This window comes from Ptychodera flava, chromosome 1 (genome assembly GCF_041260155.1).
Source record: "Ptychodera flava strain L36383 chromosome 1, AS_Pfla_20210202, whole genome shotgun sequence".
NCBI lineage: Eukaryota > Metazoa > Hemichordata > Enteropneusta > Ptychoderidae > Ptychodera > Ptychodera flava.
Window position 1 is genome coordinate 15,721,478 of NC_091928.1, and position 22,945 is coordinate 15,744,422.

The following is a 22,945-nucleotide window of genomic DNA, read 5'->3' on the forward strand; positions in this document are numbered from 1 at the left end:
ACTGGATTCCCTTGTAGTTGATTTCCTTGATGTTCTGGTTGTAAGCTTTACTCTCTCCCTTACATGGCTAGTTTTTGAAAATGTCGGGAAATCAAAGACGATGTAAAAACTGCTCAATTCACTTGCTCATTCCGACATAAACAACAGTGTACTAGTTTATCAACATATCATGTAGTGAGTAGAATTCAAAGAATATCCATATGTCAGAACATTAAAATGAACACAATATGAGAAGATTCCTTTCACAAAAAGATCAACTTCAAGTGATACTTTTGAAGATTTGAAACCGAGTACGTATACCTACTTCACACCTCGTCAGTCTTACGTCATCGACAAGTCACCCACTGCGTCGGCAGGCTTGACGTCATGGACGTAGACTTGTCAATCATCACGGAAGTCGCGAACATGTATGATCTGTCGGGTTCAAACGTTTCTGTGAACATGAACAGAAATTCTCAGTATCGACAAAGAAATCGTCAAAAAAGAAGTTGAAAATCGTGATGCTAACGTAAACATAATTTTGTATCCACTTGTGCCATTCCATGTTGCAGGGTTGCGTCGCCAGCCCTGCCACTCACTCTGCTGTGCATTGTTGGACTCGGGGAAATAGTCGCCGTCGACTAGCAGCAACGTCTAACCATGGGGATACTAACATAATTTTAGTCAGAACTTGACTTTGAGCTTTAACTACTTGATCACTTCCCGACCTCCTTATACGAGAAAGAAAATCATCTAATTTTTACTACTTCACATATCTTTTGTGTCGGATCCACTGTCCACAGAATGTATGTATGTCGTGATTGTACCGGAAATATATTTGATCTTACATTACTCATAACCAGTCGTCCTGACAATCCTGACATACGTCAAAGTTTTTAAAAAAATTACGAAAATACTGAAAAGTTTTCTAATATTATGAAAAATAGTGTTGCAAAGTGTTGGCAATGGCATGATGGTGGGAGGCAACCGACAGCTATAAAGTTACAAGTAAATACAAATATATTTCGACACTGATATGTCCTACGATCTGGCTGGCAGCTTTATCAATCTGTGGCAAAGTGCCACGGATTTATATCGCGTTAGTTTCGTAAATGTCGCAGCTACAAAACTAAACTTACAACATTCCATAGATAGCGCAGAAGAATGTGGGCGCAGATCGATAGCGCAGAATGAGAGCGCAGTTTGATAGCGCAAATTGAAATGCGCTAGCGCAGTTTAGGGGCGCAGACTGCCGATTTCAGACCTCTCACATACCTGCCATTCCTGCTCATGGAATAGGCTCAATTCAACTGCGCTGAGTACTGAGAGCAAGGGTCAGGGCAACTGTAAAATGAAGTCAAAATAGTTATCACATCATCTTGACACTGCATATATCAACCCTTAGAGGCCGAAACTCTACAGTATAAACCGGTATAGGGGTAGCTCTGGTATATGTAAGTTACCAGAAAGTCAGGCCTCACTAGGGTTAACCTGGCTATGCAACCATGAAACCAACATTTTTTTCAAACTTCATTTCACAGAGGGTTGGAAGACTTCCTGATTCATACAAGTTTTAGCTGGACTTGAATGATGATAAAGTTAACCCCAAATCGCATCAAAAAAGGTTGATGGATGCTCTCTCAATATTTTGTGCAGCAACTGCAAGGACCATGTTATTGGTCTGTGGGATCAACATCTGGAATACACCGGAAAGGTTTAATCACTTCCATGGCAGGTCTTCTATCTCATTCCCCCGGAAGGCAATGGGACCATGACAGTAACATGACAGAGATTAGAGAAGTTGTAACGAGAAGGCAAACATCATGGACAGTATCAAGGCAATGAACAGTGAAGGAATGAAATATACCCACATAGTGATACATTGTAGTTTCATGGAAAAAGACTGGTGTAATGCAGATGGCAATGATGATGGTGCATAGGAACAGGGTACACACCTAGGAATGAAATGGTGTTTCACAGGTTTCCATATATGATCTATTCTATGCACATCTGAAGAAAAGTGGACTCAGTCTTCATTATATTACAAACCTGTCTATTTTAAGGGGGCCTTTCATGATAGGTAAATGGAAACAGACCCTCTAGGATGATGTTGAACTGTAATACATCTAAAATGCTGTGTATTTTCTAATCTTGTGGTATATTTTCAACTTGCAATAAATATTTATCACAATGTACACTATGCAGGCTTCATAAACCAATGGCACAACATGTTGATGCCCAGAATTATAAACTCAATGTATTTTAGGCACCATGATGAGGTCTTACTTTTTTCTATCTTGATGAAGGAGAAACTCTGATGCTGCGTCAAATGAAGGAGAAATCTCACAAACTGACCTGGACAGCTTTGTCAAGTCTGTGCTTCTGCTGCTCCATGCCGAGAAGCTGTTCAAATCGCCACAGGGCGACGCTGAATGATAGAAACGCCGGGAAAGATAACCAGGACTCCAATGACATGGCTGCAAGATAATCCCGTATGCACGGAGTAATCCCGGATACCCGATATGAGACGGAAGATTTGATGGGCCTGCCCTGACCTATGGCTGGCTACTGTCTGTAATTGGCCTGAAACACAGCCACCGCGTAACGTCGTGTTCTTGAAGAATTCCAAGGAGACGCAATGGGTGTCCACATGTAACCCCTTGCAACTGCAGTTCAGGTCACTCGCGGAATACTTCTGACACACGTTCCAATTTAACTTCCTTAATTGATAGCTCTTGTTTAGTGCTCCAAAAAGACCGCACCATGCGGTGCTTCTAATATGACATACAAGAGATGTCTTCTTGACTGGTGCGATTGCAGTGTACTTGTTCCCAAATCAGTTTGTCAGACGCAACGAGTGAGACATGAATTATTTCAAAAACTTCCTTTCTGCACCACAACAATCAGGATTTTTTACGGCCACAAGATAATCAGGGCAGTTCTTCGGTGGCACTCTGCACTGAAACTTTCAAAAGTTGACGCAGCAAGTTTCAAAATGTCTGACCAGTGAAATGGATATGTTACCCTCGTTTAGTTGCAAGTTCTGCTTAGACAGAATATGATTCCCTCAGCTGAACTTGAAATCAGGACTTTGCTTTTATGAGGCCTTCTGCCTTCCTCTTCGAGCAGATTATTTTTCCCAGGACAATATTTTGTATTGCAATGATACACAACTGAATCTTGGTAGCTGGATCTGCTACCCTGGAAAAAGTCACTGTTGACAATTTTGAGAATGGTTTAAATGAGCTTTAACTGTAAGATCCTGTCGTCTCGCAGCATGGAACCTTCACCACAAAATTTAAAATATGTTGAAAAGTTATAGGTCCACCATAAGGTAACATACAAATTTCACTGTCAAAGGGGATTTCTAATTCACTTTTGTAGTCACTATATCTGCTGGAATTCTGTTTAAAGTACACTCACTTGGTAAACTGGCACAACTCTAGACTTGTGATGAAACCCCTCAAAAACTCTGTAATTCAGAATAACAAACACATATAAAGCAGTACCTTTTCAGTATTTAGGACCTATAACAGTTAAATGACTAAAACCAAGCAGTTTCTTTTTGTTGATGTCTGCAGGTATTGGTATATTGACTATACTCTTGTTGATTACATTTATCTGACCTCAATTGACCTTATGACTAAAATTTGCCTGTGAATGTGTAAGAACATAAATTTAATCACAGTTAATGACATCCAGAAAGAAAAGCGTCCATGGGGCTCTATCCCAAAAGTATACAATGAAATTACTGAATGATACAGAAAGACCTTGACAGATTATGTGAAGGTGACGGAGACAGGATTTCTTGTTTTAATCTCTGGTAGACTGGGCATAGAGTGTCTATATGCTGATAAATCTTGTATTGCTTTACTTCCAGACAGCTGATACAAATGTTATCTCTCCCAGTTACTATGCTTGGAAACCTTGAAAAGATCCCTGTCTTGAATTCCAACACGACCAGTTCAATTTGGTTTTATCTATAGGCCATTCAAACACCATTATGCAAGAATATGGCACTGGTTTCAGGTTGAGACTCACAAAATGTGCAAAAACTCACAAAATCTTCTTGAAATACAAAGGTATAATCACATCATCCACTGGTCTTTGTGGTGCTTGTGAAGATTCAAATGAAAAGTATTCAATTCAGCTTTAGACAGGTCTTCTGGTAAAATTCTTCAAGCCTTGTTGTTGTCTTGGCCTTGGCATCAAAGGCTCAGAGTGCCAGAGGTACAATTTTCTGACTTTCAGTTCACATGAATAGGAATGACACTTAATTCAGCTTCAGCTTCTTGGCAAAATGTGCAATGAATCACTTTGATCCAACACAGACTGGAGTGAAGTCAAATACACGAAGTCAGAATTCTCATCACGTAAAACTGACGGAAGAGAACGTATCAACAGCTGTACATAATATCCCAAACGTGATGCATAAGTTCATCTGCTCCCAGTAGCCTTCCTATTTATCTGTAAAGAAGTTTTAGCTTTTCAAAGCCAATGGTTTATTGGCAGAAGTCAAATGTAAACAAACTTTCCAGATGACATCACAGAGTATGGATTTTCACACCAGTCAAAATTACCCTGGCATCATGAAATGTTTGGATTTCTGATTCCTAAAATACCACAGTTGATCTGCTACCCAGGCCAAGTATTTTGTCTACTTGACATCTCCACGGTCACATTTTAGAAGCCTGGCATTCAAACTTATGCAAACTTGAAGAGTTTGACTGCTACCCTGATCGACAAACCAACAGAGATGTCTTGTAGGGTAGACTGCAAAAGCATTCGATGCAATGCTAGAAGAGTACACAAATTTCCAGGAATACGAAGTTTGCAGCAGTGACTGCTCTGGAAAAATTCAGGAAAATAGAGTGTAGCGCAGTAATCACATGTAGTGGAAGATACCTGTATTGGTATACTTGAACACATGTATCTCTGCTGTTATACCGGAATATCAAAGGTGAAATATCCAAATTAAATTTAGATGAGACTTCAAAAATCCATGTGTGGAGACTGGAATAACTGCAAATATCAAAGACATCACCTTTGAAATCTGCCCAAATTTTACACTGTAGCTGTGAGCCTGGTAAACCTTCTTGCCAATAGGAGTATTGAAGCCCTGTCTCCAGTTACAGCCACCAGCAGTGTGTTCACAAAACAGTCAGCCAGCTCGCTACTTGAGAATTCCTTCTTAAATCCTGATACTGGATTTGATTCCATGGAAATCGGCCAGCATCTGGCATATAACGTCACCCAATAAAAACACAATTATATCTCTGTGATTTCTATCCTGGGTAATACACACAGACATCCCACAGTTATCGCAGTCTGCTAACCTCAGAGGACCCTCCAGACACGATCACTGGGAAACGGAACATTCCGGAGTGAACTCCACTGTCGGAATGTTCCCAAATTAGCCTTTTCTCGGTGATTCATTGTTTGCTTTTACACAAACCACACTTTGCTTACTTCTCAATCATTTGAAGAGCCTTTGCAAAAACTTAAGGCAATAAATATCCAGAACCAAATAATAGAACATATATGGGCTAGAAACTGCAATGATGTAGAAATCCACATAAAATGTTACAATCTCTTCAGATTAAGCAGGCATTCAATATTTCGATCAAAAACAGGAAACAAGTTTGTTGTATATCAAACAGATACGAGAGCATTGAAATTGATGTGGAATGGCAAATTGATGTGGAATGGCAATTATTCTCCTCCTAAGATTTGAAGACTATTATTTCAAACCCTCAAAGTTACACGTCAACTTTTGTCTGTCTGTTTGACTTCACGGTTAAATGTACACAATCTAGTCTTAAACTGCTATGGAGTTTAAAACCCTATCAGAAGGATTTGCTGGGCATTGCATATTTTGACATACCACCATGTAAAGAAAAGTCGTGCATAAACAAACCTCAAGGGGTTTCTCTGTACTGTGCAATTACAGTGGAGAGTTTTCACCTTGGCATTCTTTGATGAGAGTACGGCAACGTTTGCTTTCCACTTACAGGCCTAGTTTGGGAGGATCATTGCCACTAATGTAAATGTACTGTAAGTGTTGGGTTATCTCTCAAACAAGTCTACCAACAAACCAATGGTAGTCTAGATTATCAACAATTTAACTTGATATACCCCGGTACATAAACAGATACTGCCTCCCTCAAATATCCTAATCCTTCTTGAACTCCTGTCTTACAATCCAACGGTTCCTTTGATGGTAAAATCTCTTCTAACTGATGAGATACCACTAGTATTATTGGTGCAGCTGGGTATTAATTAGCAATAATTGATAATGCATGTTGCTACAGCTTACCTTGTAAGTGAATAGAGACAACAATGTGAGTGAGACCAATAACCTTTGACCCACAACCTTTGATAATTGCAACACTAACACTGTTTTTGTTTTAAAGTAGTACGCGCCTTGAAGACTGACAGACTGAAACTTTCACGCAAACTTTCCATAAGGAAACTTTAAACCATTCCACTCACAGGCAAGTGAATACTGAAGCACTTGCACACTTTACTGCAGTACTGGTAGCTATTGAAGTTTCTATACTAGTAATTCAGGGGCATTCAAATACAGATTGATATCCTCACCACTGACCACTAACTTTCTAATGACTAAAAAGTTAGTGTTCCTTACGCAGCAAAATAAAACATTATGTAATAAACATCTGGCAAAACAAAATTGACAAAATTGGCAGCAAGCTTACTGACATGAGCCACATTTACAGAAAGTACATTTTAAATTATTGATGCACAGAGAGTTATGATACATGTATGCCACTGATCAAAATGAGCGTAAAAAAAAATAATGCAATAACTTTTTATACACTGTACATGTTTACCCACTGTAATCTAGCATTACTGTCAGCAAAGGAAAATAGCGGCAAAATGATTCGTATTGAATATACCCAGTATACACTATTAACAGAGTATCAACACCAAGTTCATGCAGTTCATAAAAATATTCTGAGATGCATTATTGACATTGACACAACTGGTACTTGGGTTTGATTCTTACCAATGGTGACAAAAGTTCTGGATACCTCCACTGAGTGATTTTTGGAAGCAGTAGAGAAATATAAGATGAACTCAAAGTTGTCAGTGGAAAGAATGTACAAGTTTTAAATTTACTTGCAGTATATTTATCTGTTATCTATGTTTCACAAAACACAACTAGTTATGTGCTCTTTTCTCCTTTTTCCAGTTCAAGATTGTGGCATTCAAGATAGTGCTGTACAAATGTTACTGAATTTTTGAGAGAGCACTAGTATACAATACATGTATTATGCCCACGCATTCTTTCTAAAAGGTGGCCTTCATATGTTGGTAGAGGGCGCTCTTCATAATTTAGCAGAACATGGAGCGGACCTGTTCTGGTCAAGTTGTTTCTGATTTGTTGTATGTAAATTTTTCCCTTTTCAAGGCTTTGGTTACAGTGGCATCAAGACGTTCCAGGTACAACACAGATGGTGTTGTAAATCTTACCGGTAGCAGGTGTCCACTTTGTAACCATTTGACGATCTGGTTACTTGTGGCTTCAGGCACTTGGTTTCTGGTGGAAGCACTGTCCAGCATCTCCTCTGCCAGCTCTATCGCCTCTCGTAAATCTTCAAGAAGCTTCAAAATTTGGACAGAGTTCTCCTCTGGGCTGATTGACTTCTCTGAATCCAAAATGCCATTTTGATATTCCACTTTAGTTCCTTCAGTAAAGTAAACATGATGAATGTATGTCAATATTGATTGAGGATTAATAATGAAAAGGTCAATTACAGCAGAATTCAGAGAGCTTCTTTAGTTTATTAACTCATTCAACTCTTGAGGGCACTGTCACACCAACAGCTTTACTAACCATTTCACCTCTGTGCCTCTGCAGAGAGGTCCACTTTGCCAGTAGCAAACAATGGAATCAGACCAAACCATGGCACTGAAAGGGTTAAATCAGTGTATCGTACCCAAACATATCGTTACAAGTAGATAATGTAGCTACTTACAATTTAGTTTATTCTTTTGAACATAGCTGCATTATAGTACTACATACATGTACATACATGTACTACAAAACCCACAGCCATATGACAAGTCAGATTACTTTGAAACTCAAACTACTGTTTACAATATCATGATGAAGATTGAGAATATTTTTGATTCATTATTGAATTACATTATACTGAGCAATGCTGGGACAACCTTTGCTGTACAGCAAACCGGACAAGTGATGGCCAGACTCACCAGCTATGATGTCATCCATCTGTTCCAGGGCTGCAGCCAGCATTTCACTGGCTTCATTTCCCGAGGAAGACATTTCTGGGTGGAAAGTCAGCGAGTACAGCTACAGCTACCTCCTTGGAGTTATTCAGTCACAAATCAGGGAAAACATGGACGCCTGTCTACACTCTAGGCACTGCACAGTTAAATATGGCACAAAACACTATCACTAGTTCCTGGTAAGCAAGCATCCAAAGCTAACCTGTGAAGAAAATGATATGAGGAAATTTCATTAAGACTTGTGAATTCTCAACAAGTCCTACTTTTGATACATCAGAGGAACTGAAAAAGTTATAGATAGAAATCCACCACACAATAGATTATGAGCAAGGCTGTACTTGCCCTGCAAACATGCTATATATTCCCTCTCATATACTACATTGGACATATACTAAGGTGACGTATGTGTGTCGTGTTATGTACACGTTTCTACTGGAATGCCAATCCAAACAGAACAGAATGGTCTAGCCAGGGACTATCTTATAAAAAGAGATAGCAGCTTAACAAACGAAAGTATAAAAGACACAGGTTTTGTTCTTAAGAAATACTAGTACCGGTAACAACAATTTTGGTGAACTCAATACATTTTGATGTTCTTTTTTCAATTTTTTTTATAATAAATGAAACAAATTTCTGTTTCAGTTTGTGTTTCATAAAATGATTATCAATATCATGCACAATGAAAAAGGGAAGAGAATGAAAGCATGAGATGCTGTTAATAGAGCACAAATGTTTTATCACAGTACATGTACAAAATCCTTGAAAGTTACAGACTGTCAACATCCTTTGAAAATATTTACTCTGTTCGGTCATTACATAGAACATGAACCTAGCAGGTCAGCAATGACTTCAGCAGGTCATTAAAGGTCACCTACTCTGTACTGACCTCTAGGAAGTTAAATACTTTTCATGGTTGATTTAAACCAATTAGTATCATGGCGTTGACGTCTTTTGACCTACATTGTGTGCATTCCCGGAGCTTTATAAAACAGTGGGAAGAGTCTTGATACGTGGAAAAGTATGGATAAGTACAACTAAAATGCAAAGTGTAGTGGTTATACATGAAAAGTGGTTTTGTGAAATTTTACAAGTTGTTGCAGATGTACACCAAATTATCTTGATAAACCAGCTTATATCAATGACAATTTAAGCCTCAGTGTGTATTTAATATTTAAAACAGCGTCTCCTCTGCCAGTTTGATCGCCTCTCGTTCGTTCTGCCAGTTTGATCGCCTTGGTTTACAGAAAAGTTGAATGATACAGCTGAAATAATTACACTATTGCTAGTGCCCCAACCATTGGAATGGTGCATTTGCTGTACATGCACTGGTGCTATACTGTTTTACAAAACACTTTCATCACTTTATTGAATTTATTTTGTTGAAAAACCAAGTGTATAATAATTGACTTAAATAGGTCAAAACCAAGTATACAGCATGATTGGTTAATGTGAGAAACATTGCTAATTTATATTTGTCGGGGGAAAAAACAAAAACTGTAAGTTGAGCTTACTGTATATTGTGCGTACATGTTAACCGTAGCTTACACTGTGTGAAATATCAGATCACACATTGGGTCTTACTATCCTAAGGGGAGACATATATATCCATGCACATTTGTAGCAGAACTCCTGGGGAGCCAACGCATCGTTAAAATTTCATTAAAATCTCATCTGATCATTCAAAGAGAAATAAACTCAGTAGGTTTGGTCCAATTAGCGATTGTCAGTTTCTGGTTTCACACCGACAATATACTGTACATGTATATGTATGTTGTGCACTGCATATGGATATCCTAGAATGCTGGTGGTGGATTAATTGCATCTCTATTTCATGTATTTTGTAATGTCTCAGTGTCTGGGAGACATGTGATGTAAAGCTTTCACACTTTCCCTGTCCAAGTTGAAAATCTTCAGGGAGGAGATAATGTTTAACCTTTATTTCTTTACAATTTTAAAATATCACTATTAAAATGAGACACCTTTTTCCAATCTCACAACCTAGTCACCACTACTAATGGTGCTTCTGAAGATGCACACTGCCAACAGATATTGTCTGTATCCAGTCACAGATGTTCAAAGCATGTTAAATTATCGTAATCTGACCAATGCCATTAAATTATATCTAATCCAATTCAATATGACTTTGTACAAACATGTACATTCAAAGAAATCAGAACTATTAAATCGTACATCAAATTTAATTGCCATACGTATGAAGGCCGTACTGTACATGTATGTATTATGTGGATCCCATTTTACAAGAATTTACACAATGAACACTCACTGGTGAAATTACTTACGTATCTAAATGTGGAGCTACAAACAGACTACATGTTTGCCTGTGTCCGATATCACACTGCATGTAATTTTATACAAAATACTGAACATCACATTATATACATGTAGGGGCACAATGCATTGTACATACAGCTTTATGAACATAGGCCATAACAGAAATCATAAACTGGATCAAATGACTTATTGTCTGTGTGCCAGGTCACGGGGCAGGGGCAAGACTGTTCACACATAATTCATGGGTAATTAATTGACAAAATCTTGGCAGAGTTTAAATTTCCCTATTTGTATCAAATTTCCATCTAACAAGCCATAATTGAAGGGTCAATAAACTCTGACATTATCTCAACATATGTTGCTGATTTGAGGACTAATTGGTTTAAACCACAGGGTCATGACCTCTTAACGCCTTACAATTCATTCACAATGTCAAGGGCAAATGTAGTTGTCAAAACTCTGGGTCACTTCTCACTGTGGTGAGAAAAACAAAGTTTCCTGAATGTCTGGTGAATTTCCAGACTTTTCAAACACACACTGATGGTGTGAAAACAGCCATGTACTGAAAAGGAAACATTCTCATCATAGAACCTTGAGAAAAACAACGGTCTACCGGTATGTTCTCATCCTGACAAAATGAGGTTTAAGTGTATAGTTTTTTCAGACTTCTATGATACCATAAGCACATTTACATGTAAGACCACTGCAAAAGAGTGCAAGTCGTAATGTCAATCGTCCAGGACCTCTGCTAAGTTGGGGTGTATGCCATGCGTCCTTTGAAGCGTAGCATACATTGTAACCAAGGAGAGTCCCAGACTATAGTTTCAAACCCTGAGATTTCTTTTCATGAGATACATGTACATGGAAAATGAGAAGACCATCGTGGTAGTTCTCCCACTTGGTATCACCTTTACTCAAAAGAGTACCGTATACTTTAGTTCTGGAGGACAAAGGCCACGCTTCAACATAACGCTTCACTAGTTTTGCATGGTTTATATGTGATCCTTCCACACAATGCCAGACGGTCACTTCAAATATAATGTATCTCTAGAACCAGTCTGATTGATTCCAGACTCTTCCTATGGCTGTTGTATTAGTGGGAGATTTGATCCACTCACTGTCTCTCTTTCATGGTTACAGCTCATTTGATCCAAAACTAATTAAATTCCATCCATGGATGCAAACCAGCATTTCTAGGATTTCACTTGGTTATTAATATCAAGAGCTGGCATTGTTTTTCATCATTTGTACACAATGAACATCCACACACTCAATACAGAATTACAACTTTGAGCACCAAAGACAATTTTGTCAACTTTAGAAAATATACCCTGTCACCCACAACAGAATTACAAGTATCAGCAACGATGGCTGTAAACTTCATGTACGACAACATGAACATCTACTGTCAAACTTTATACTCTCTGTGAAAAACTCACAAGTTCATGTAACAAGTATTTTTGGCATGACTGCAGCTAAAACTAGTTTACCATTGCAAGTGGTATGCAGATTTCTATAAATAACACAACTTCTAACGCATGGCACACACTGCATGTTCATATTCTTGGCAAAATTCAATCTTGTTGATTATGTGTCACCCACTTTGGCCACGGCTTACTCCCATAGAAACTTATATTTGCAATTAAACTGTCTTGTATTCATTTTGTCATCGTAAGATTTCAAGAAGAAAAATAATTCTAGGTTATACTGCTTAGTATTGTACATCAATATTATTGTAGCCTAATGCAAGATACCAGTATGTGAAACCGTAAATGAATAATATGATATCATGTTGCCTTGTCAACTCTATTGTTGTCGTTAATGTGAACTATTTCATCCATCCCATTTATGATATTCTATATCTTTTGTACATAAATGTGTGTGGTCCTGTGTGACTCCACTATCTTATCATGGACAATGACTTCGTTCAATGACATCTACTGATGTAAAATGTACATATGCTGTACACTGTCCATGCATATTGATAAATAAACAATGAAGACTGTGTGTACATGTACCAAGGATACATGTAAAGTACACAGTATGTTGGCCATTTCTTTTAAAGCTTAGCCCCATAGCTGTGTCTTGTTGCATTTGGTTTGCCAAAAAATACCACCCAATCTTCAGAGAGATGCTTTTAATTCCTGTTCTAGCCATATTGTGTTGACTTTGAAAATATGTACATCCTTTAATAGCGATGGATTCAGTCCATTGTAAAGTTTTTATGTACTCGCTCATGGTGGCCTTATATGCCTCTCTGGCAACTTGGCAATTATTTACTAGTTTTTGAAATCTAAGTTTTCAATTCATCACCAATTTTTGAAAAAAAAATTTTAGACCTGAGTTGCTTTTGATTTCAAACCATCTTATCGAAAAAAGGGAAAAAGATACAACTAATGGGGCTTTAAAATTGAACTGATACAATTGATACAACATATACTGTACTGTACGTGATGGACCAGTCGTATATCCACCAGTGTAGGTCAGGATGGTTTATTTAACCCTTTTCCTGCCAAGTCCATATTTCACCACCAGGTCAAGATGGTTAAAGTTAATGAAACACAACGTATTCCATATGATGTATTTTAACATAATACTGTACATTTGAAGGCTGTTGAAAACATAATACTGTAAAGTTGATTTTTTTAGGACAAAATATGATATAACATACCAAGCCAAGTGGGTGAAAATACGTCATGTTTTGGCTCAATACCGCTTTTTACTGACTTGGCTGATGGGGAAGTGATACAGTTATTACTGTCTGGCAGGAAAAGGGTTAATAGTTTGAAGATGATATAATTATAAATTCAATTTTCTTATCACAGCCATTCAAAATAAGATTCCTGTTTGTGTAGTATTCATTACAGAATGCATTGACAGCTAATTTGCACTGTATCAAGTTGAAAAACTGTAATTATCTCGGCATATTGTCATCATGTATCATGGGATATGTTTACTAGTTTTCAATAATCAATACAGGTGTATGAACAGTGCATCCTTCAAAATGCCCTGGGCTTCTTTGCTGAACATTTTATCTTTAGCTTAAGGGGTCCAAAACCAGCTGATCATGGCGTGTCCTTCAGTTTTACAGAGTGGCATTTCAGACTGTATGATTAATCACTTCATTCTGATGACATAAAACATGATGTAATGTATACCAGTACATATCTTTCAAGGTTTCAGTGACCTTCTATGAGAAATGAATTTTCATTAACATGTATCTTGTAAACAAATCTATACAGACTCTCCTTTAGATACATGTAGATAATGGGTACGGTAATAAGAAAACCATGGTTTCTGTCTGTTCTTCCTACATGCAAATTGAAAGTATTGTTTCACTGGAGACAGAACAGCATGATTAAAGGAAGTAAACATCCAATTGTGTCATTTCAGAACTCATGTACCAGTGCACTACATATATGCAGGAGCAGTGTACGTTTGAGAAGTGAATTGAAGGAAGTCTCAGACTTGATGACTTTCAGGTAAGCGTCTGTTAGAGGTACACAGTAACATGTACAAAAACTTCAAGAAGGTATTCACAATTATGATTTTCATGAAGTTAAGCTGATTAATGTGTTTATCAATGCTTCACAGCTCTATCTATATTGTACAAGGGGGGGGGGGGAGGTTAGTGTCAATTGGCATGCTTACATATTTTTAAAACTTTGCTGGGTGACACGGGCAAGTTATTTTAGAACCTGATGGACATCTCTGCTGCTCTCCCAGATAGACCTGATTTGACACCTTGAGAAAACTACCACCTTGTACGGTAAGATGCATGCTTACATAACTTTGCTGGGTGACAGGGCAAGTTATTTTAGAACCTGATAGACATCTCTGCTGCTCTCCCAGATAGACCTGATTTGACACCTTGGGAAGACTACCACCTTGTATGATAACATTTATTGATCTCTAGGAAGGTAGAATTCACCTGGGGGGATAGATATTCAGACTCTCAAACTTTTACAATATATTTTGACCAACCACTGTGACTTGTGAGGGCTCATTTTGAAGCTTGTTGTATGTAACAAACAGTTTTTCACCGGCTCAGTTTTGTAAAAATCAGGATTTTATATTTCCCGACTGAGATAACACATGGATGGCGGCCATTTAAATTTCAAGATTTAATATATCATTGGAAATTTGTTTCTCTAGTGTCAAAATCTGTACAGTGACCCCCGATTTTTATCTTGGTTTTGTAAGAGAATGGTTGAAAGTTAGCTTGAGTAAAGTTTGAGCCAAGTTTAAGTCTTTCAATTTCAAGTTGAGAACAACGTTAATAAAATCCTTGCTATTTATATTCAAACATTGTATGCTGGGCTATAATTTAGATTCTCAGTCCATTTTCCAAGCTGCTAGGCTGTATTGATGGTACACACACGTACGTGGACAAAAAATCACGTTCCACCCACACAAAAGTTTTGATGGGTAAACATCCACCTCTCCATAATTCTCAAACAGTCTAGACTCTGACAGATTTCTAAAACGTTGGATGAAAAGATTAGCAAGATTGATGATGATGTGTCGCTGTAGAGGTCATCGCTATGGCTACAACCTCCACCTGGATATCTTCCACTTGTGGAGGATACATGTACTCAATTTGCAACGAAGTACATGAGTCACAACTTGTATACTGTACACGATTTCTAATAATTCAACAACACTGGAGAACACAGAGTTCGTGTGCAACAATTTTAAACTATCTTGGGGGTATTCTGGCCTATCTGAACAACACTAGACCAAATTTTTCTCATGGCAACAATTTAACTTACTTAGGAGGTCTTATTCTTGGTAAAAAAGGAACCCCTAAGATTACCATAATTTGTAAAATTGTTCCCCATTTCCCAATGTTCTGCAGCCTGTCTGTAGTAATATTAAAATGTTTCTACAAAATGTTACACATGGATGTACACATACCTACGTGTATTAGTATGGTTATACCACAAGCCTTGACATTACTGCTTTCTTCCACAATGCTGACAAAAAGTATACCTGCCGAAAGTTACAGTTCAGCGTTCTCTGACATTTCATTTACTCCACAATTCATCTGCAGACACATGACCTCATCAGTCAAATCATCCACCAAAGCATTCTGGGATAGACGAACATGTAAACAAAGGAACCTCATGGATACCAAACAGGAAGTCGGTCAACCAAAGGTCGCTGAAGGTCGCTCTTTAATATTTATTGACTTTTCTGCCACCGTGTACAGTTATTCAAATAGTTGTAAGTCACAGAAAATTACTGGTAATTGATGTCAATACAATATTCATACCATCAGTTGACCCATAGACCTTGGGTTCATTCTAAATATCTTGAACTGCAGAGAAGGAATTTCCGACAGTAAATGATAGAGTCACATACTTTCTAGGGCAAAGTCATCAATCAAGTCTTTCCTAATTTTGTAAGTACTCCAGGACAGAGACACAACATAATTTTTCTGTTCAAGGACTCTGCTATACTATCAATACACAGTATATACTCCTTAACAGTCACTGAAATTGGCTAAAACATAAAACTAAACATTAAACATAAACTTTTACTGAATTTACCTTACCAGTAGTTATGCACATTCTTGAAAACCCATTACTATAAGGTTACTGACCCCTTCAAGTCTTAACAAATGAATATTTCATGTCTCAAGTGACCTATCAGAGTCACAGAGCTTATAAAGGAAAATAAAGGTTTATAAATACATGTACCGTAGTACATTTTTCCTACCCCTTGGGAAAGTATTATGGAATTTAATACTTAGCCTGGTTTTGGATATCTGTCTGGGGCGGTCATTTATTTCAAATCATCAAACTTTTACACAAATTTCACACATTCAGATGATTTGACAAAAGCTGACTGCATTATAACCCACTCACTGACAGTCTGGTGAGATTAAGACATTACATGTGCTGGTACATGTGTACACATGTGTGTGTGCAATAGATGCACATTAGCCCCTTGCCACTTGCATGCTCACTTTGTACCAGTACACATACAGTAATAAAACAGTTTCTTTTTGAAATACTTCACTGCACAGGTACAGTATACGGTATTGAACCATAGGTTTATCCACTTTGGCAAATATCACATATTTGAATTATGGGATATATACCAGTATAACTTCTAAGTATATGTAAATCATATGTACAATACATTCATATTTTGCACTGATATTTATGATACAATGCTTGAAGGGGTTCAATATAAAATAAACATGCAGTACCTTGGTAATTGATTTCATGGTGAATCAGCCATGCTTTAAAAGTAATTAACTGTGTCTAATCAATAATAACATTAGATAAGCTGCAAGGGCTATAACAGCTACAAACCTTAGGAAAGACATGAATAATACACATACCTGCAGTTATATAACGATGTGAAATTTCTTGTTCATTGAACTTTGAATTAGAAATTTTTTCCAATTTAACATGTAGGTAGAACTTTATACGGATACTCAAAGGTAGTACACATATTAATTTTGCCTGACATATATACTGTACGAATATTAAAATTTCATGGTGTACTCGCGAAATGAGGTCAGGTACACTCAGGCATTCTGCATATAACATACCAGCCAAAGGCAGTTTGTGAAGTGAATATATGTATGTAACCTTTAGCTATAGGGATTTGATCCATATTACACCTATATGTACATGTACTGTCTGGCCATATTTCATATCATAATTTTTACAGCAATATTAATTATACTGGTGAATATACATGTCCTATCATTAATTTCATATTTACCCAGTAGTATTGATACATGATGTAAGCCATTTAGAGGCTTACTTTTAGAAGTTGAGCAACTCACTTTCAGATCCACTAGCCAGATACTAAATGTAGATCTGAAAATGATCACCAGTCTAAACTCAGTTTCTAAAATCCCAACAAGTTGCGCTTCCAGTTGCCAGCTGAATAACACACTGGTCTGAGTGGCTGATGACAGCAAAACAATATCTACTACTTACTAGCCTGGATATAATAAACGCTGCACTTGCTGTTGAGTTTCAGCTCAAGCTTATGAATTTGCTCACTACTGAACGTGCCTTGTGATTTTCATGTATATTACCAATGTGTGTGTGTGCACCAAGACTTGCCTCCAAGTACGCACTATAAATGTACTCAATACTGACTCAGATTCTAGTCGGGAGTCACGACCACCCACTTGCGCCCATTCAACACACCTCAAATACCTTTACACTTCAACACTCTCAAGGTTGTAAACAACCAGGACTTCCTTTGTATTGACCCTTTAGAACCTGTCAGGCCCTCAACACTTCATCTTTACATTAGGGAAAGATTCCCTATGGTGTAAAACCCTTCAGCTATCTACTCACGCCAGACTACTTTTAGACATCCAAGAATCATGATACTGAAATTCTACAGGTCACCTTGTGACCTACATTTCGACAATGATGAAAGCAATGCCTGTGGCTTTTGGTTCCTGTAGCTTATCAATAATCTAAGTCTCTGTATAAAAAAATATTGTTCTCCCATAACAGTGTCTGCTCAGGGGCATTTAATTTGTGATCAGATATATCCTACAAAGACTGATTGCTTAACAAGATCAATATCATTCATCCTCACTGTTTGTCTTCAGAGAGTTCACATATGGGCCATATGCGTATGTGCAACTTTGGCTTCACAAGCAACACCTGCAAATGCATACGTAAACATTCATGTATGTACCGTATATCCACATGTATGTACTTGACTATGCATGAGAAAAAGTTATCCCATTTAGCCTATCAAGGAACAACAAGGCAGAATTTCCAAGGCTAAAAAATTTCTTCCATATATCTACAAATGTAGCCTTTACATTAAAGAGTAGGTGTATTTTTATTCACCTGTTGTGAGAGGATATGGTTCACCAAGGGCAATCGGCAAAATATCCAGACAATATAAAATTTCCAATAATGAATGTCAAATTCAGAGTCATAAATCCATTATATCATGACAAAACATCATGGGGGAAACCAAAAAACTCTTAACAAATCTTTTCTCAACCATAAGTACATATGATAAATACCTCACTTCAAATACACTGACACAGAATGTCCCTTGTCATGTATAGATATACATACAAGCCCTATTTAGTGCAGCCAAGTTCTGTACATATTTCTGAATACTGATATCTTAATATAGGTTAAACAGTCTTGATGTACCTGCACCTTATTGGAATGTACATTTATGGGTTGGGGCTTACAACTTGACTCCTTGTCTGCAAGAATTTTATAATCTGCATCGATAACAATGCACATATTTTGGGAACTAAGAAACAAGATCCCTGTGAGGAAGTGATACGGTATGCCAAATCAAACAGTATTAAGATCTCCTCTGATCTCATTGATCTGTCTGTCTGGAGACTGTCTCTAACTCTGACAGCCTTGCAAAACAGCCTTGACAGAATTTTTCTTTCATATTATAGCTGGCAACCTCCAGACAACTTGTCATAAACATAGTCTTGCACACATGTAGCTTGTCTCCGTGAACACAAAACCTCACAAGAAATACCGTACTAATCAGACTAGTATGATAAGAATGCACTGGAGGAAAGACTAAACATTTTCGTTTTCATATCAGTAATTTTCCTGTGAGTAGACTTCAATCTGACCAATTTTTTACCAAAAATATACCTGTTTTATACAGATAAGGAGTCAGAACTGAGATACATGTAACTGATATTACAAATCATATTACAATTGATACATAATTTCATTAGTAACAAATGAATGTTTAGTCATTTCCAAATCAATGTTGTTTCAGGGTAATATGCATACTTTATGTGAAAGTTAATCTTTATAGACGGCATGGCTTGGAAATAGTGTATACTGGTACCTGTACATGTGTGTTATGATCAATATAATACAGCTGTGAACTCTGACCTTTTAACAATGCAGCCTAACATTAAACCTTTGAGTGTCAATTTTTGTCGCCCTTAGAAAATATATCTTAGTCAATTTTTGTCAGATTTTTGCCAAAATTTTGATAAAAAACTGTAGCCAGAGTTTATTTGGTCCAAAATTATCAAAAAATTACAGAAAACTTCATAAAATTGGTTAAACTTTTGGAAAATTACAGCACTCAAAGGGTTAAAACATGTATATAATTCCACATGGAAATTTACACTGATAAATGCATATATACATGTACCATACATGTATTACATGCACGTACATACATATATAAATATATATATATATATATATATATATATATATATATATATATTATATATATATATATATATATATATATTACCATATATATAGAGAGAGAGAGAGAGAGAGAGAGAGAGAGAGAGAGAGAGAGAGAGAATGTATTGACAGTGAATATTACAATATTAGCAATCTTGTTTACATGTTGGTCTCCACCCTTCATGGGAAGAGTTTTGCACGAATTCTGTTACATCATTGCTATTTATATATTTGTAAAGCGATATTGCCGGAAGGGCATGCCCTTGACATTATTGTCAACATTAAAGTTTAATTTTAGTGTCAACAAAAGTTAATCATATCGTACATGTACATGTAAGTGAAATGTACCGTGAAGATAACACATTCAGTATTCATATTTGGTGGATTTGGAGTTCAGTACATTGAGTGCTGACATAATGCAAATAAAATCAAGAGTGTTATTGTTAGCGATTGAATTCCATTCCTGATTGTTCTACTGTCAATGCTAAAATTCAAATGTCTAATGTAAACAATAATATTGGACAGTCCATAGTATGGATACAAAGCCCGAGGCGTGATGACAAGTTGATCACCATCTGTACTTTAACATGACTTGTATGTAGGAACGAGAAAATGTATAGACAAACTGAACAAAAATTTTGGAAAATAGGTAGAGTTACAGATGATGAAGCTAAAATTGAAAGTAGCACACTGTCCTGGCGTTCATGCACATCAAGGACGTATGGACTTATTACTCTTCAAGGACGCAAAACTTACATGTAAAAGGCTGACATTTATGGATTGTTAATATTTGCATTCAAAATTTTTATCAAAATGTACTATGTATTATAGTTGTTTCATACCAAAGCAAATAATCCTTTCAATTAGCCTAAATCTTTAATTCCTGGACTATAAAATCAGTGTGGGAAACCTTTTGTAGATCTGTTACACTTTTCAAGGTTACGGCTTGTATAACCCATTGACCACAATGGTTTGGTCCGATCCCTTTGTCTTCACTACTGAATTAGGACCTCTAAACAGGGAAGTAGGGGTTGTACCCTTGCTACAAAATGAAGAAGAGCAGCACTGGATTGACTCATTGGAGGTCTCTGTATGCAGTTGATTTATGGATACAGTGTCCCTTTCGTGACTTCCCTGGGTAAAATGTATCTGGTATACAGATGTACTTACCCTGAATATGTCAACCAGGACAAGATTTGTGAGGATGACCCCAATTGTCAGTACACAAATGAACAAACTGGCATCCTCCTGCAATTTATGTGTGGTTCACAAAACAAAATGAGGCTAAGAATTCGTACAGAGAAATCAATTTTTTTGTGAAAAAGCATTGTTTAAGTCAATTACATGTAAGTCACTTTTTTAAATATATTAAAAAAAGCAATCTGCCTTGACTTACATGTACATTTATTTTGACAAAAGATGGTCACCAAGTATCTCACGGCAGTTATAACTGGTAACTTTAATGGACATGCACTGTGTTGGTATGCATTGTTTGTAAGATTCCAGTGAATACATTGTGGACAGCTGTGCTTCCATTTTAGCAAGAGCACACATGTTGTACATCTGCTATTTGCACTGACACCTAGAAATTTACACACACTGAACACATACATGTATCTTTATTAAATTAAAATGTTATCTCATTAGTCTAAAATCACTCTCCCCCCCTCTGTATGTATGTACATATATACAGTGTGAGCTTGTATGTTGTTGTCGTTATATAATATATATGTGTGTGTGTTTGTGTGTGTGTGTGTGTACATACTATATGAATTTATGTATGTATGTATGGATGCACAGTATGTACACCATACTATGTGTGCTTGTACCAGGGTATATTGCAGTCACATTAACTTCTTCGACCCATATTCCGGGTAAAGAGCTCCAGTCTCACCACAGTTTTAAACAAAGTGTTTGGGTAAAACTAATGTGGTGAAAGGTTTAAGATTATGATACTCGTAACTGTCCAAAGTTTGTCTGTTTCTTAGCAGTAGTGTCAGATGCAATTAAAGATCTGGATGCACAAACTCACACCATGCACCATAAAACTATTCTTCTTTCTATAGACTATTCACTGCACGACTATTCTTCTGCTGAAAAGGCCCTTTTCCAGCATTCATTGTGTCCGCAGAGCAGTGTATTGAAATACCTGGGATGGGGTGGAGCAAACCACAACATGACCCATTTTGTCTGGACTTTTCTGAATAACCCAAGGGATGGATTACACATGGACACAGTGTACATTTATCACAATGAATGTTGGTTTACCATGTGTATGTAATACTGCACATTCGTCAATGCCTTGCCAGCACGATGCAGGCAATATCTATGACCTGAACCAGTAACCTTTGGGTCACCTTGAAAAACTTTGGTGGTTGCTCCTGACGTCAAATCTGTGTCATTTGGCCAATGGTATTCAATCAAACACAGTCATCTACTGAAATTCTCCTTCATGATCAAAGCTCATTGGCAAATTGACTGTGAAATTTTTAAATGAAAGCTACATGTAAGCATTGTGATGTAGAGATTTAGTTACACATGTAGGAACACCAATACAGAGTAAAAGTCTATATACAGAGTGTTTTGAAGAAAATACTACAATTTATATTCTCATTGCAAAACACATTGAACAAAAGCAAGAGCTTAATTTCACAGACAGTTAATATTATGTTCAAGCATCAGTTTTGTCACCATAATACATTCTATATCACTCAACACACTGGAAAACAGTACTTATTTCCTGAATATTGATCACGACAAATAACCGTTTTCAATGCTACATACAAGTGTGTATGATGCGTCAAAAGACAGATTTATTTTATTGTCAGTTCTCTATGTGTACATGGTACTGCACAGTGTATGATTCCATTGGATTTCTGTAATTTCTGTGTAAGAACCAATTGTTCACATATTATCAACTTAGTTCTTAATGCAGAAACTCCATCAATAATCCAACAACTGAACTTGTCAACCTTCTTCTTTCATTAATCTGACCTCGCTTCACATTTTGAAGTGCACATTATGGGTTCACATCTAGGCCCAGGGCCGGCCAGAACTAATCCGGCAGAATGTGAGAAGATAAGCTAATCTTTTGTCCGCGTTCACATTACGTTCAACGCTGTCCTAGCCTAGATCATTTGGTAGCGTCTAGCGTCTTTCAAATTTTCATATGAAAGTTCCTCACACGAAATAACATATCTTGACCTAGT

General features: G+C 37.1%; 1 protein-coding gene across 1 annotated transcript in view; it reads right to left on the bottom strand.

The window, feature by feature from the left end:
- LOC139131212 (liprin-beta-1-like) overlaps window positions 1–22,945 on the bottom strand; it is a 68,788-nt gene that overhangs the window by 38,213 nt on the left and 7,630 nt on the right. The window contains 3 exon segments of the mRNA XM_070697188.1: window positions 7,007–7,036; window positions 7,474–7,688; window positions 8,218–8,455. Of these exon segments, the coding sequence (XP_070553289.1) occupies window positions 7,007–7,036; window positions 7,474–7,688; window positions 8,218–8,290 (318 nt within the window). The 5' untranslated portion in view covers window positions 8,291–8,455.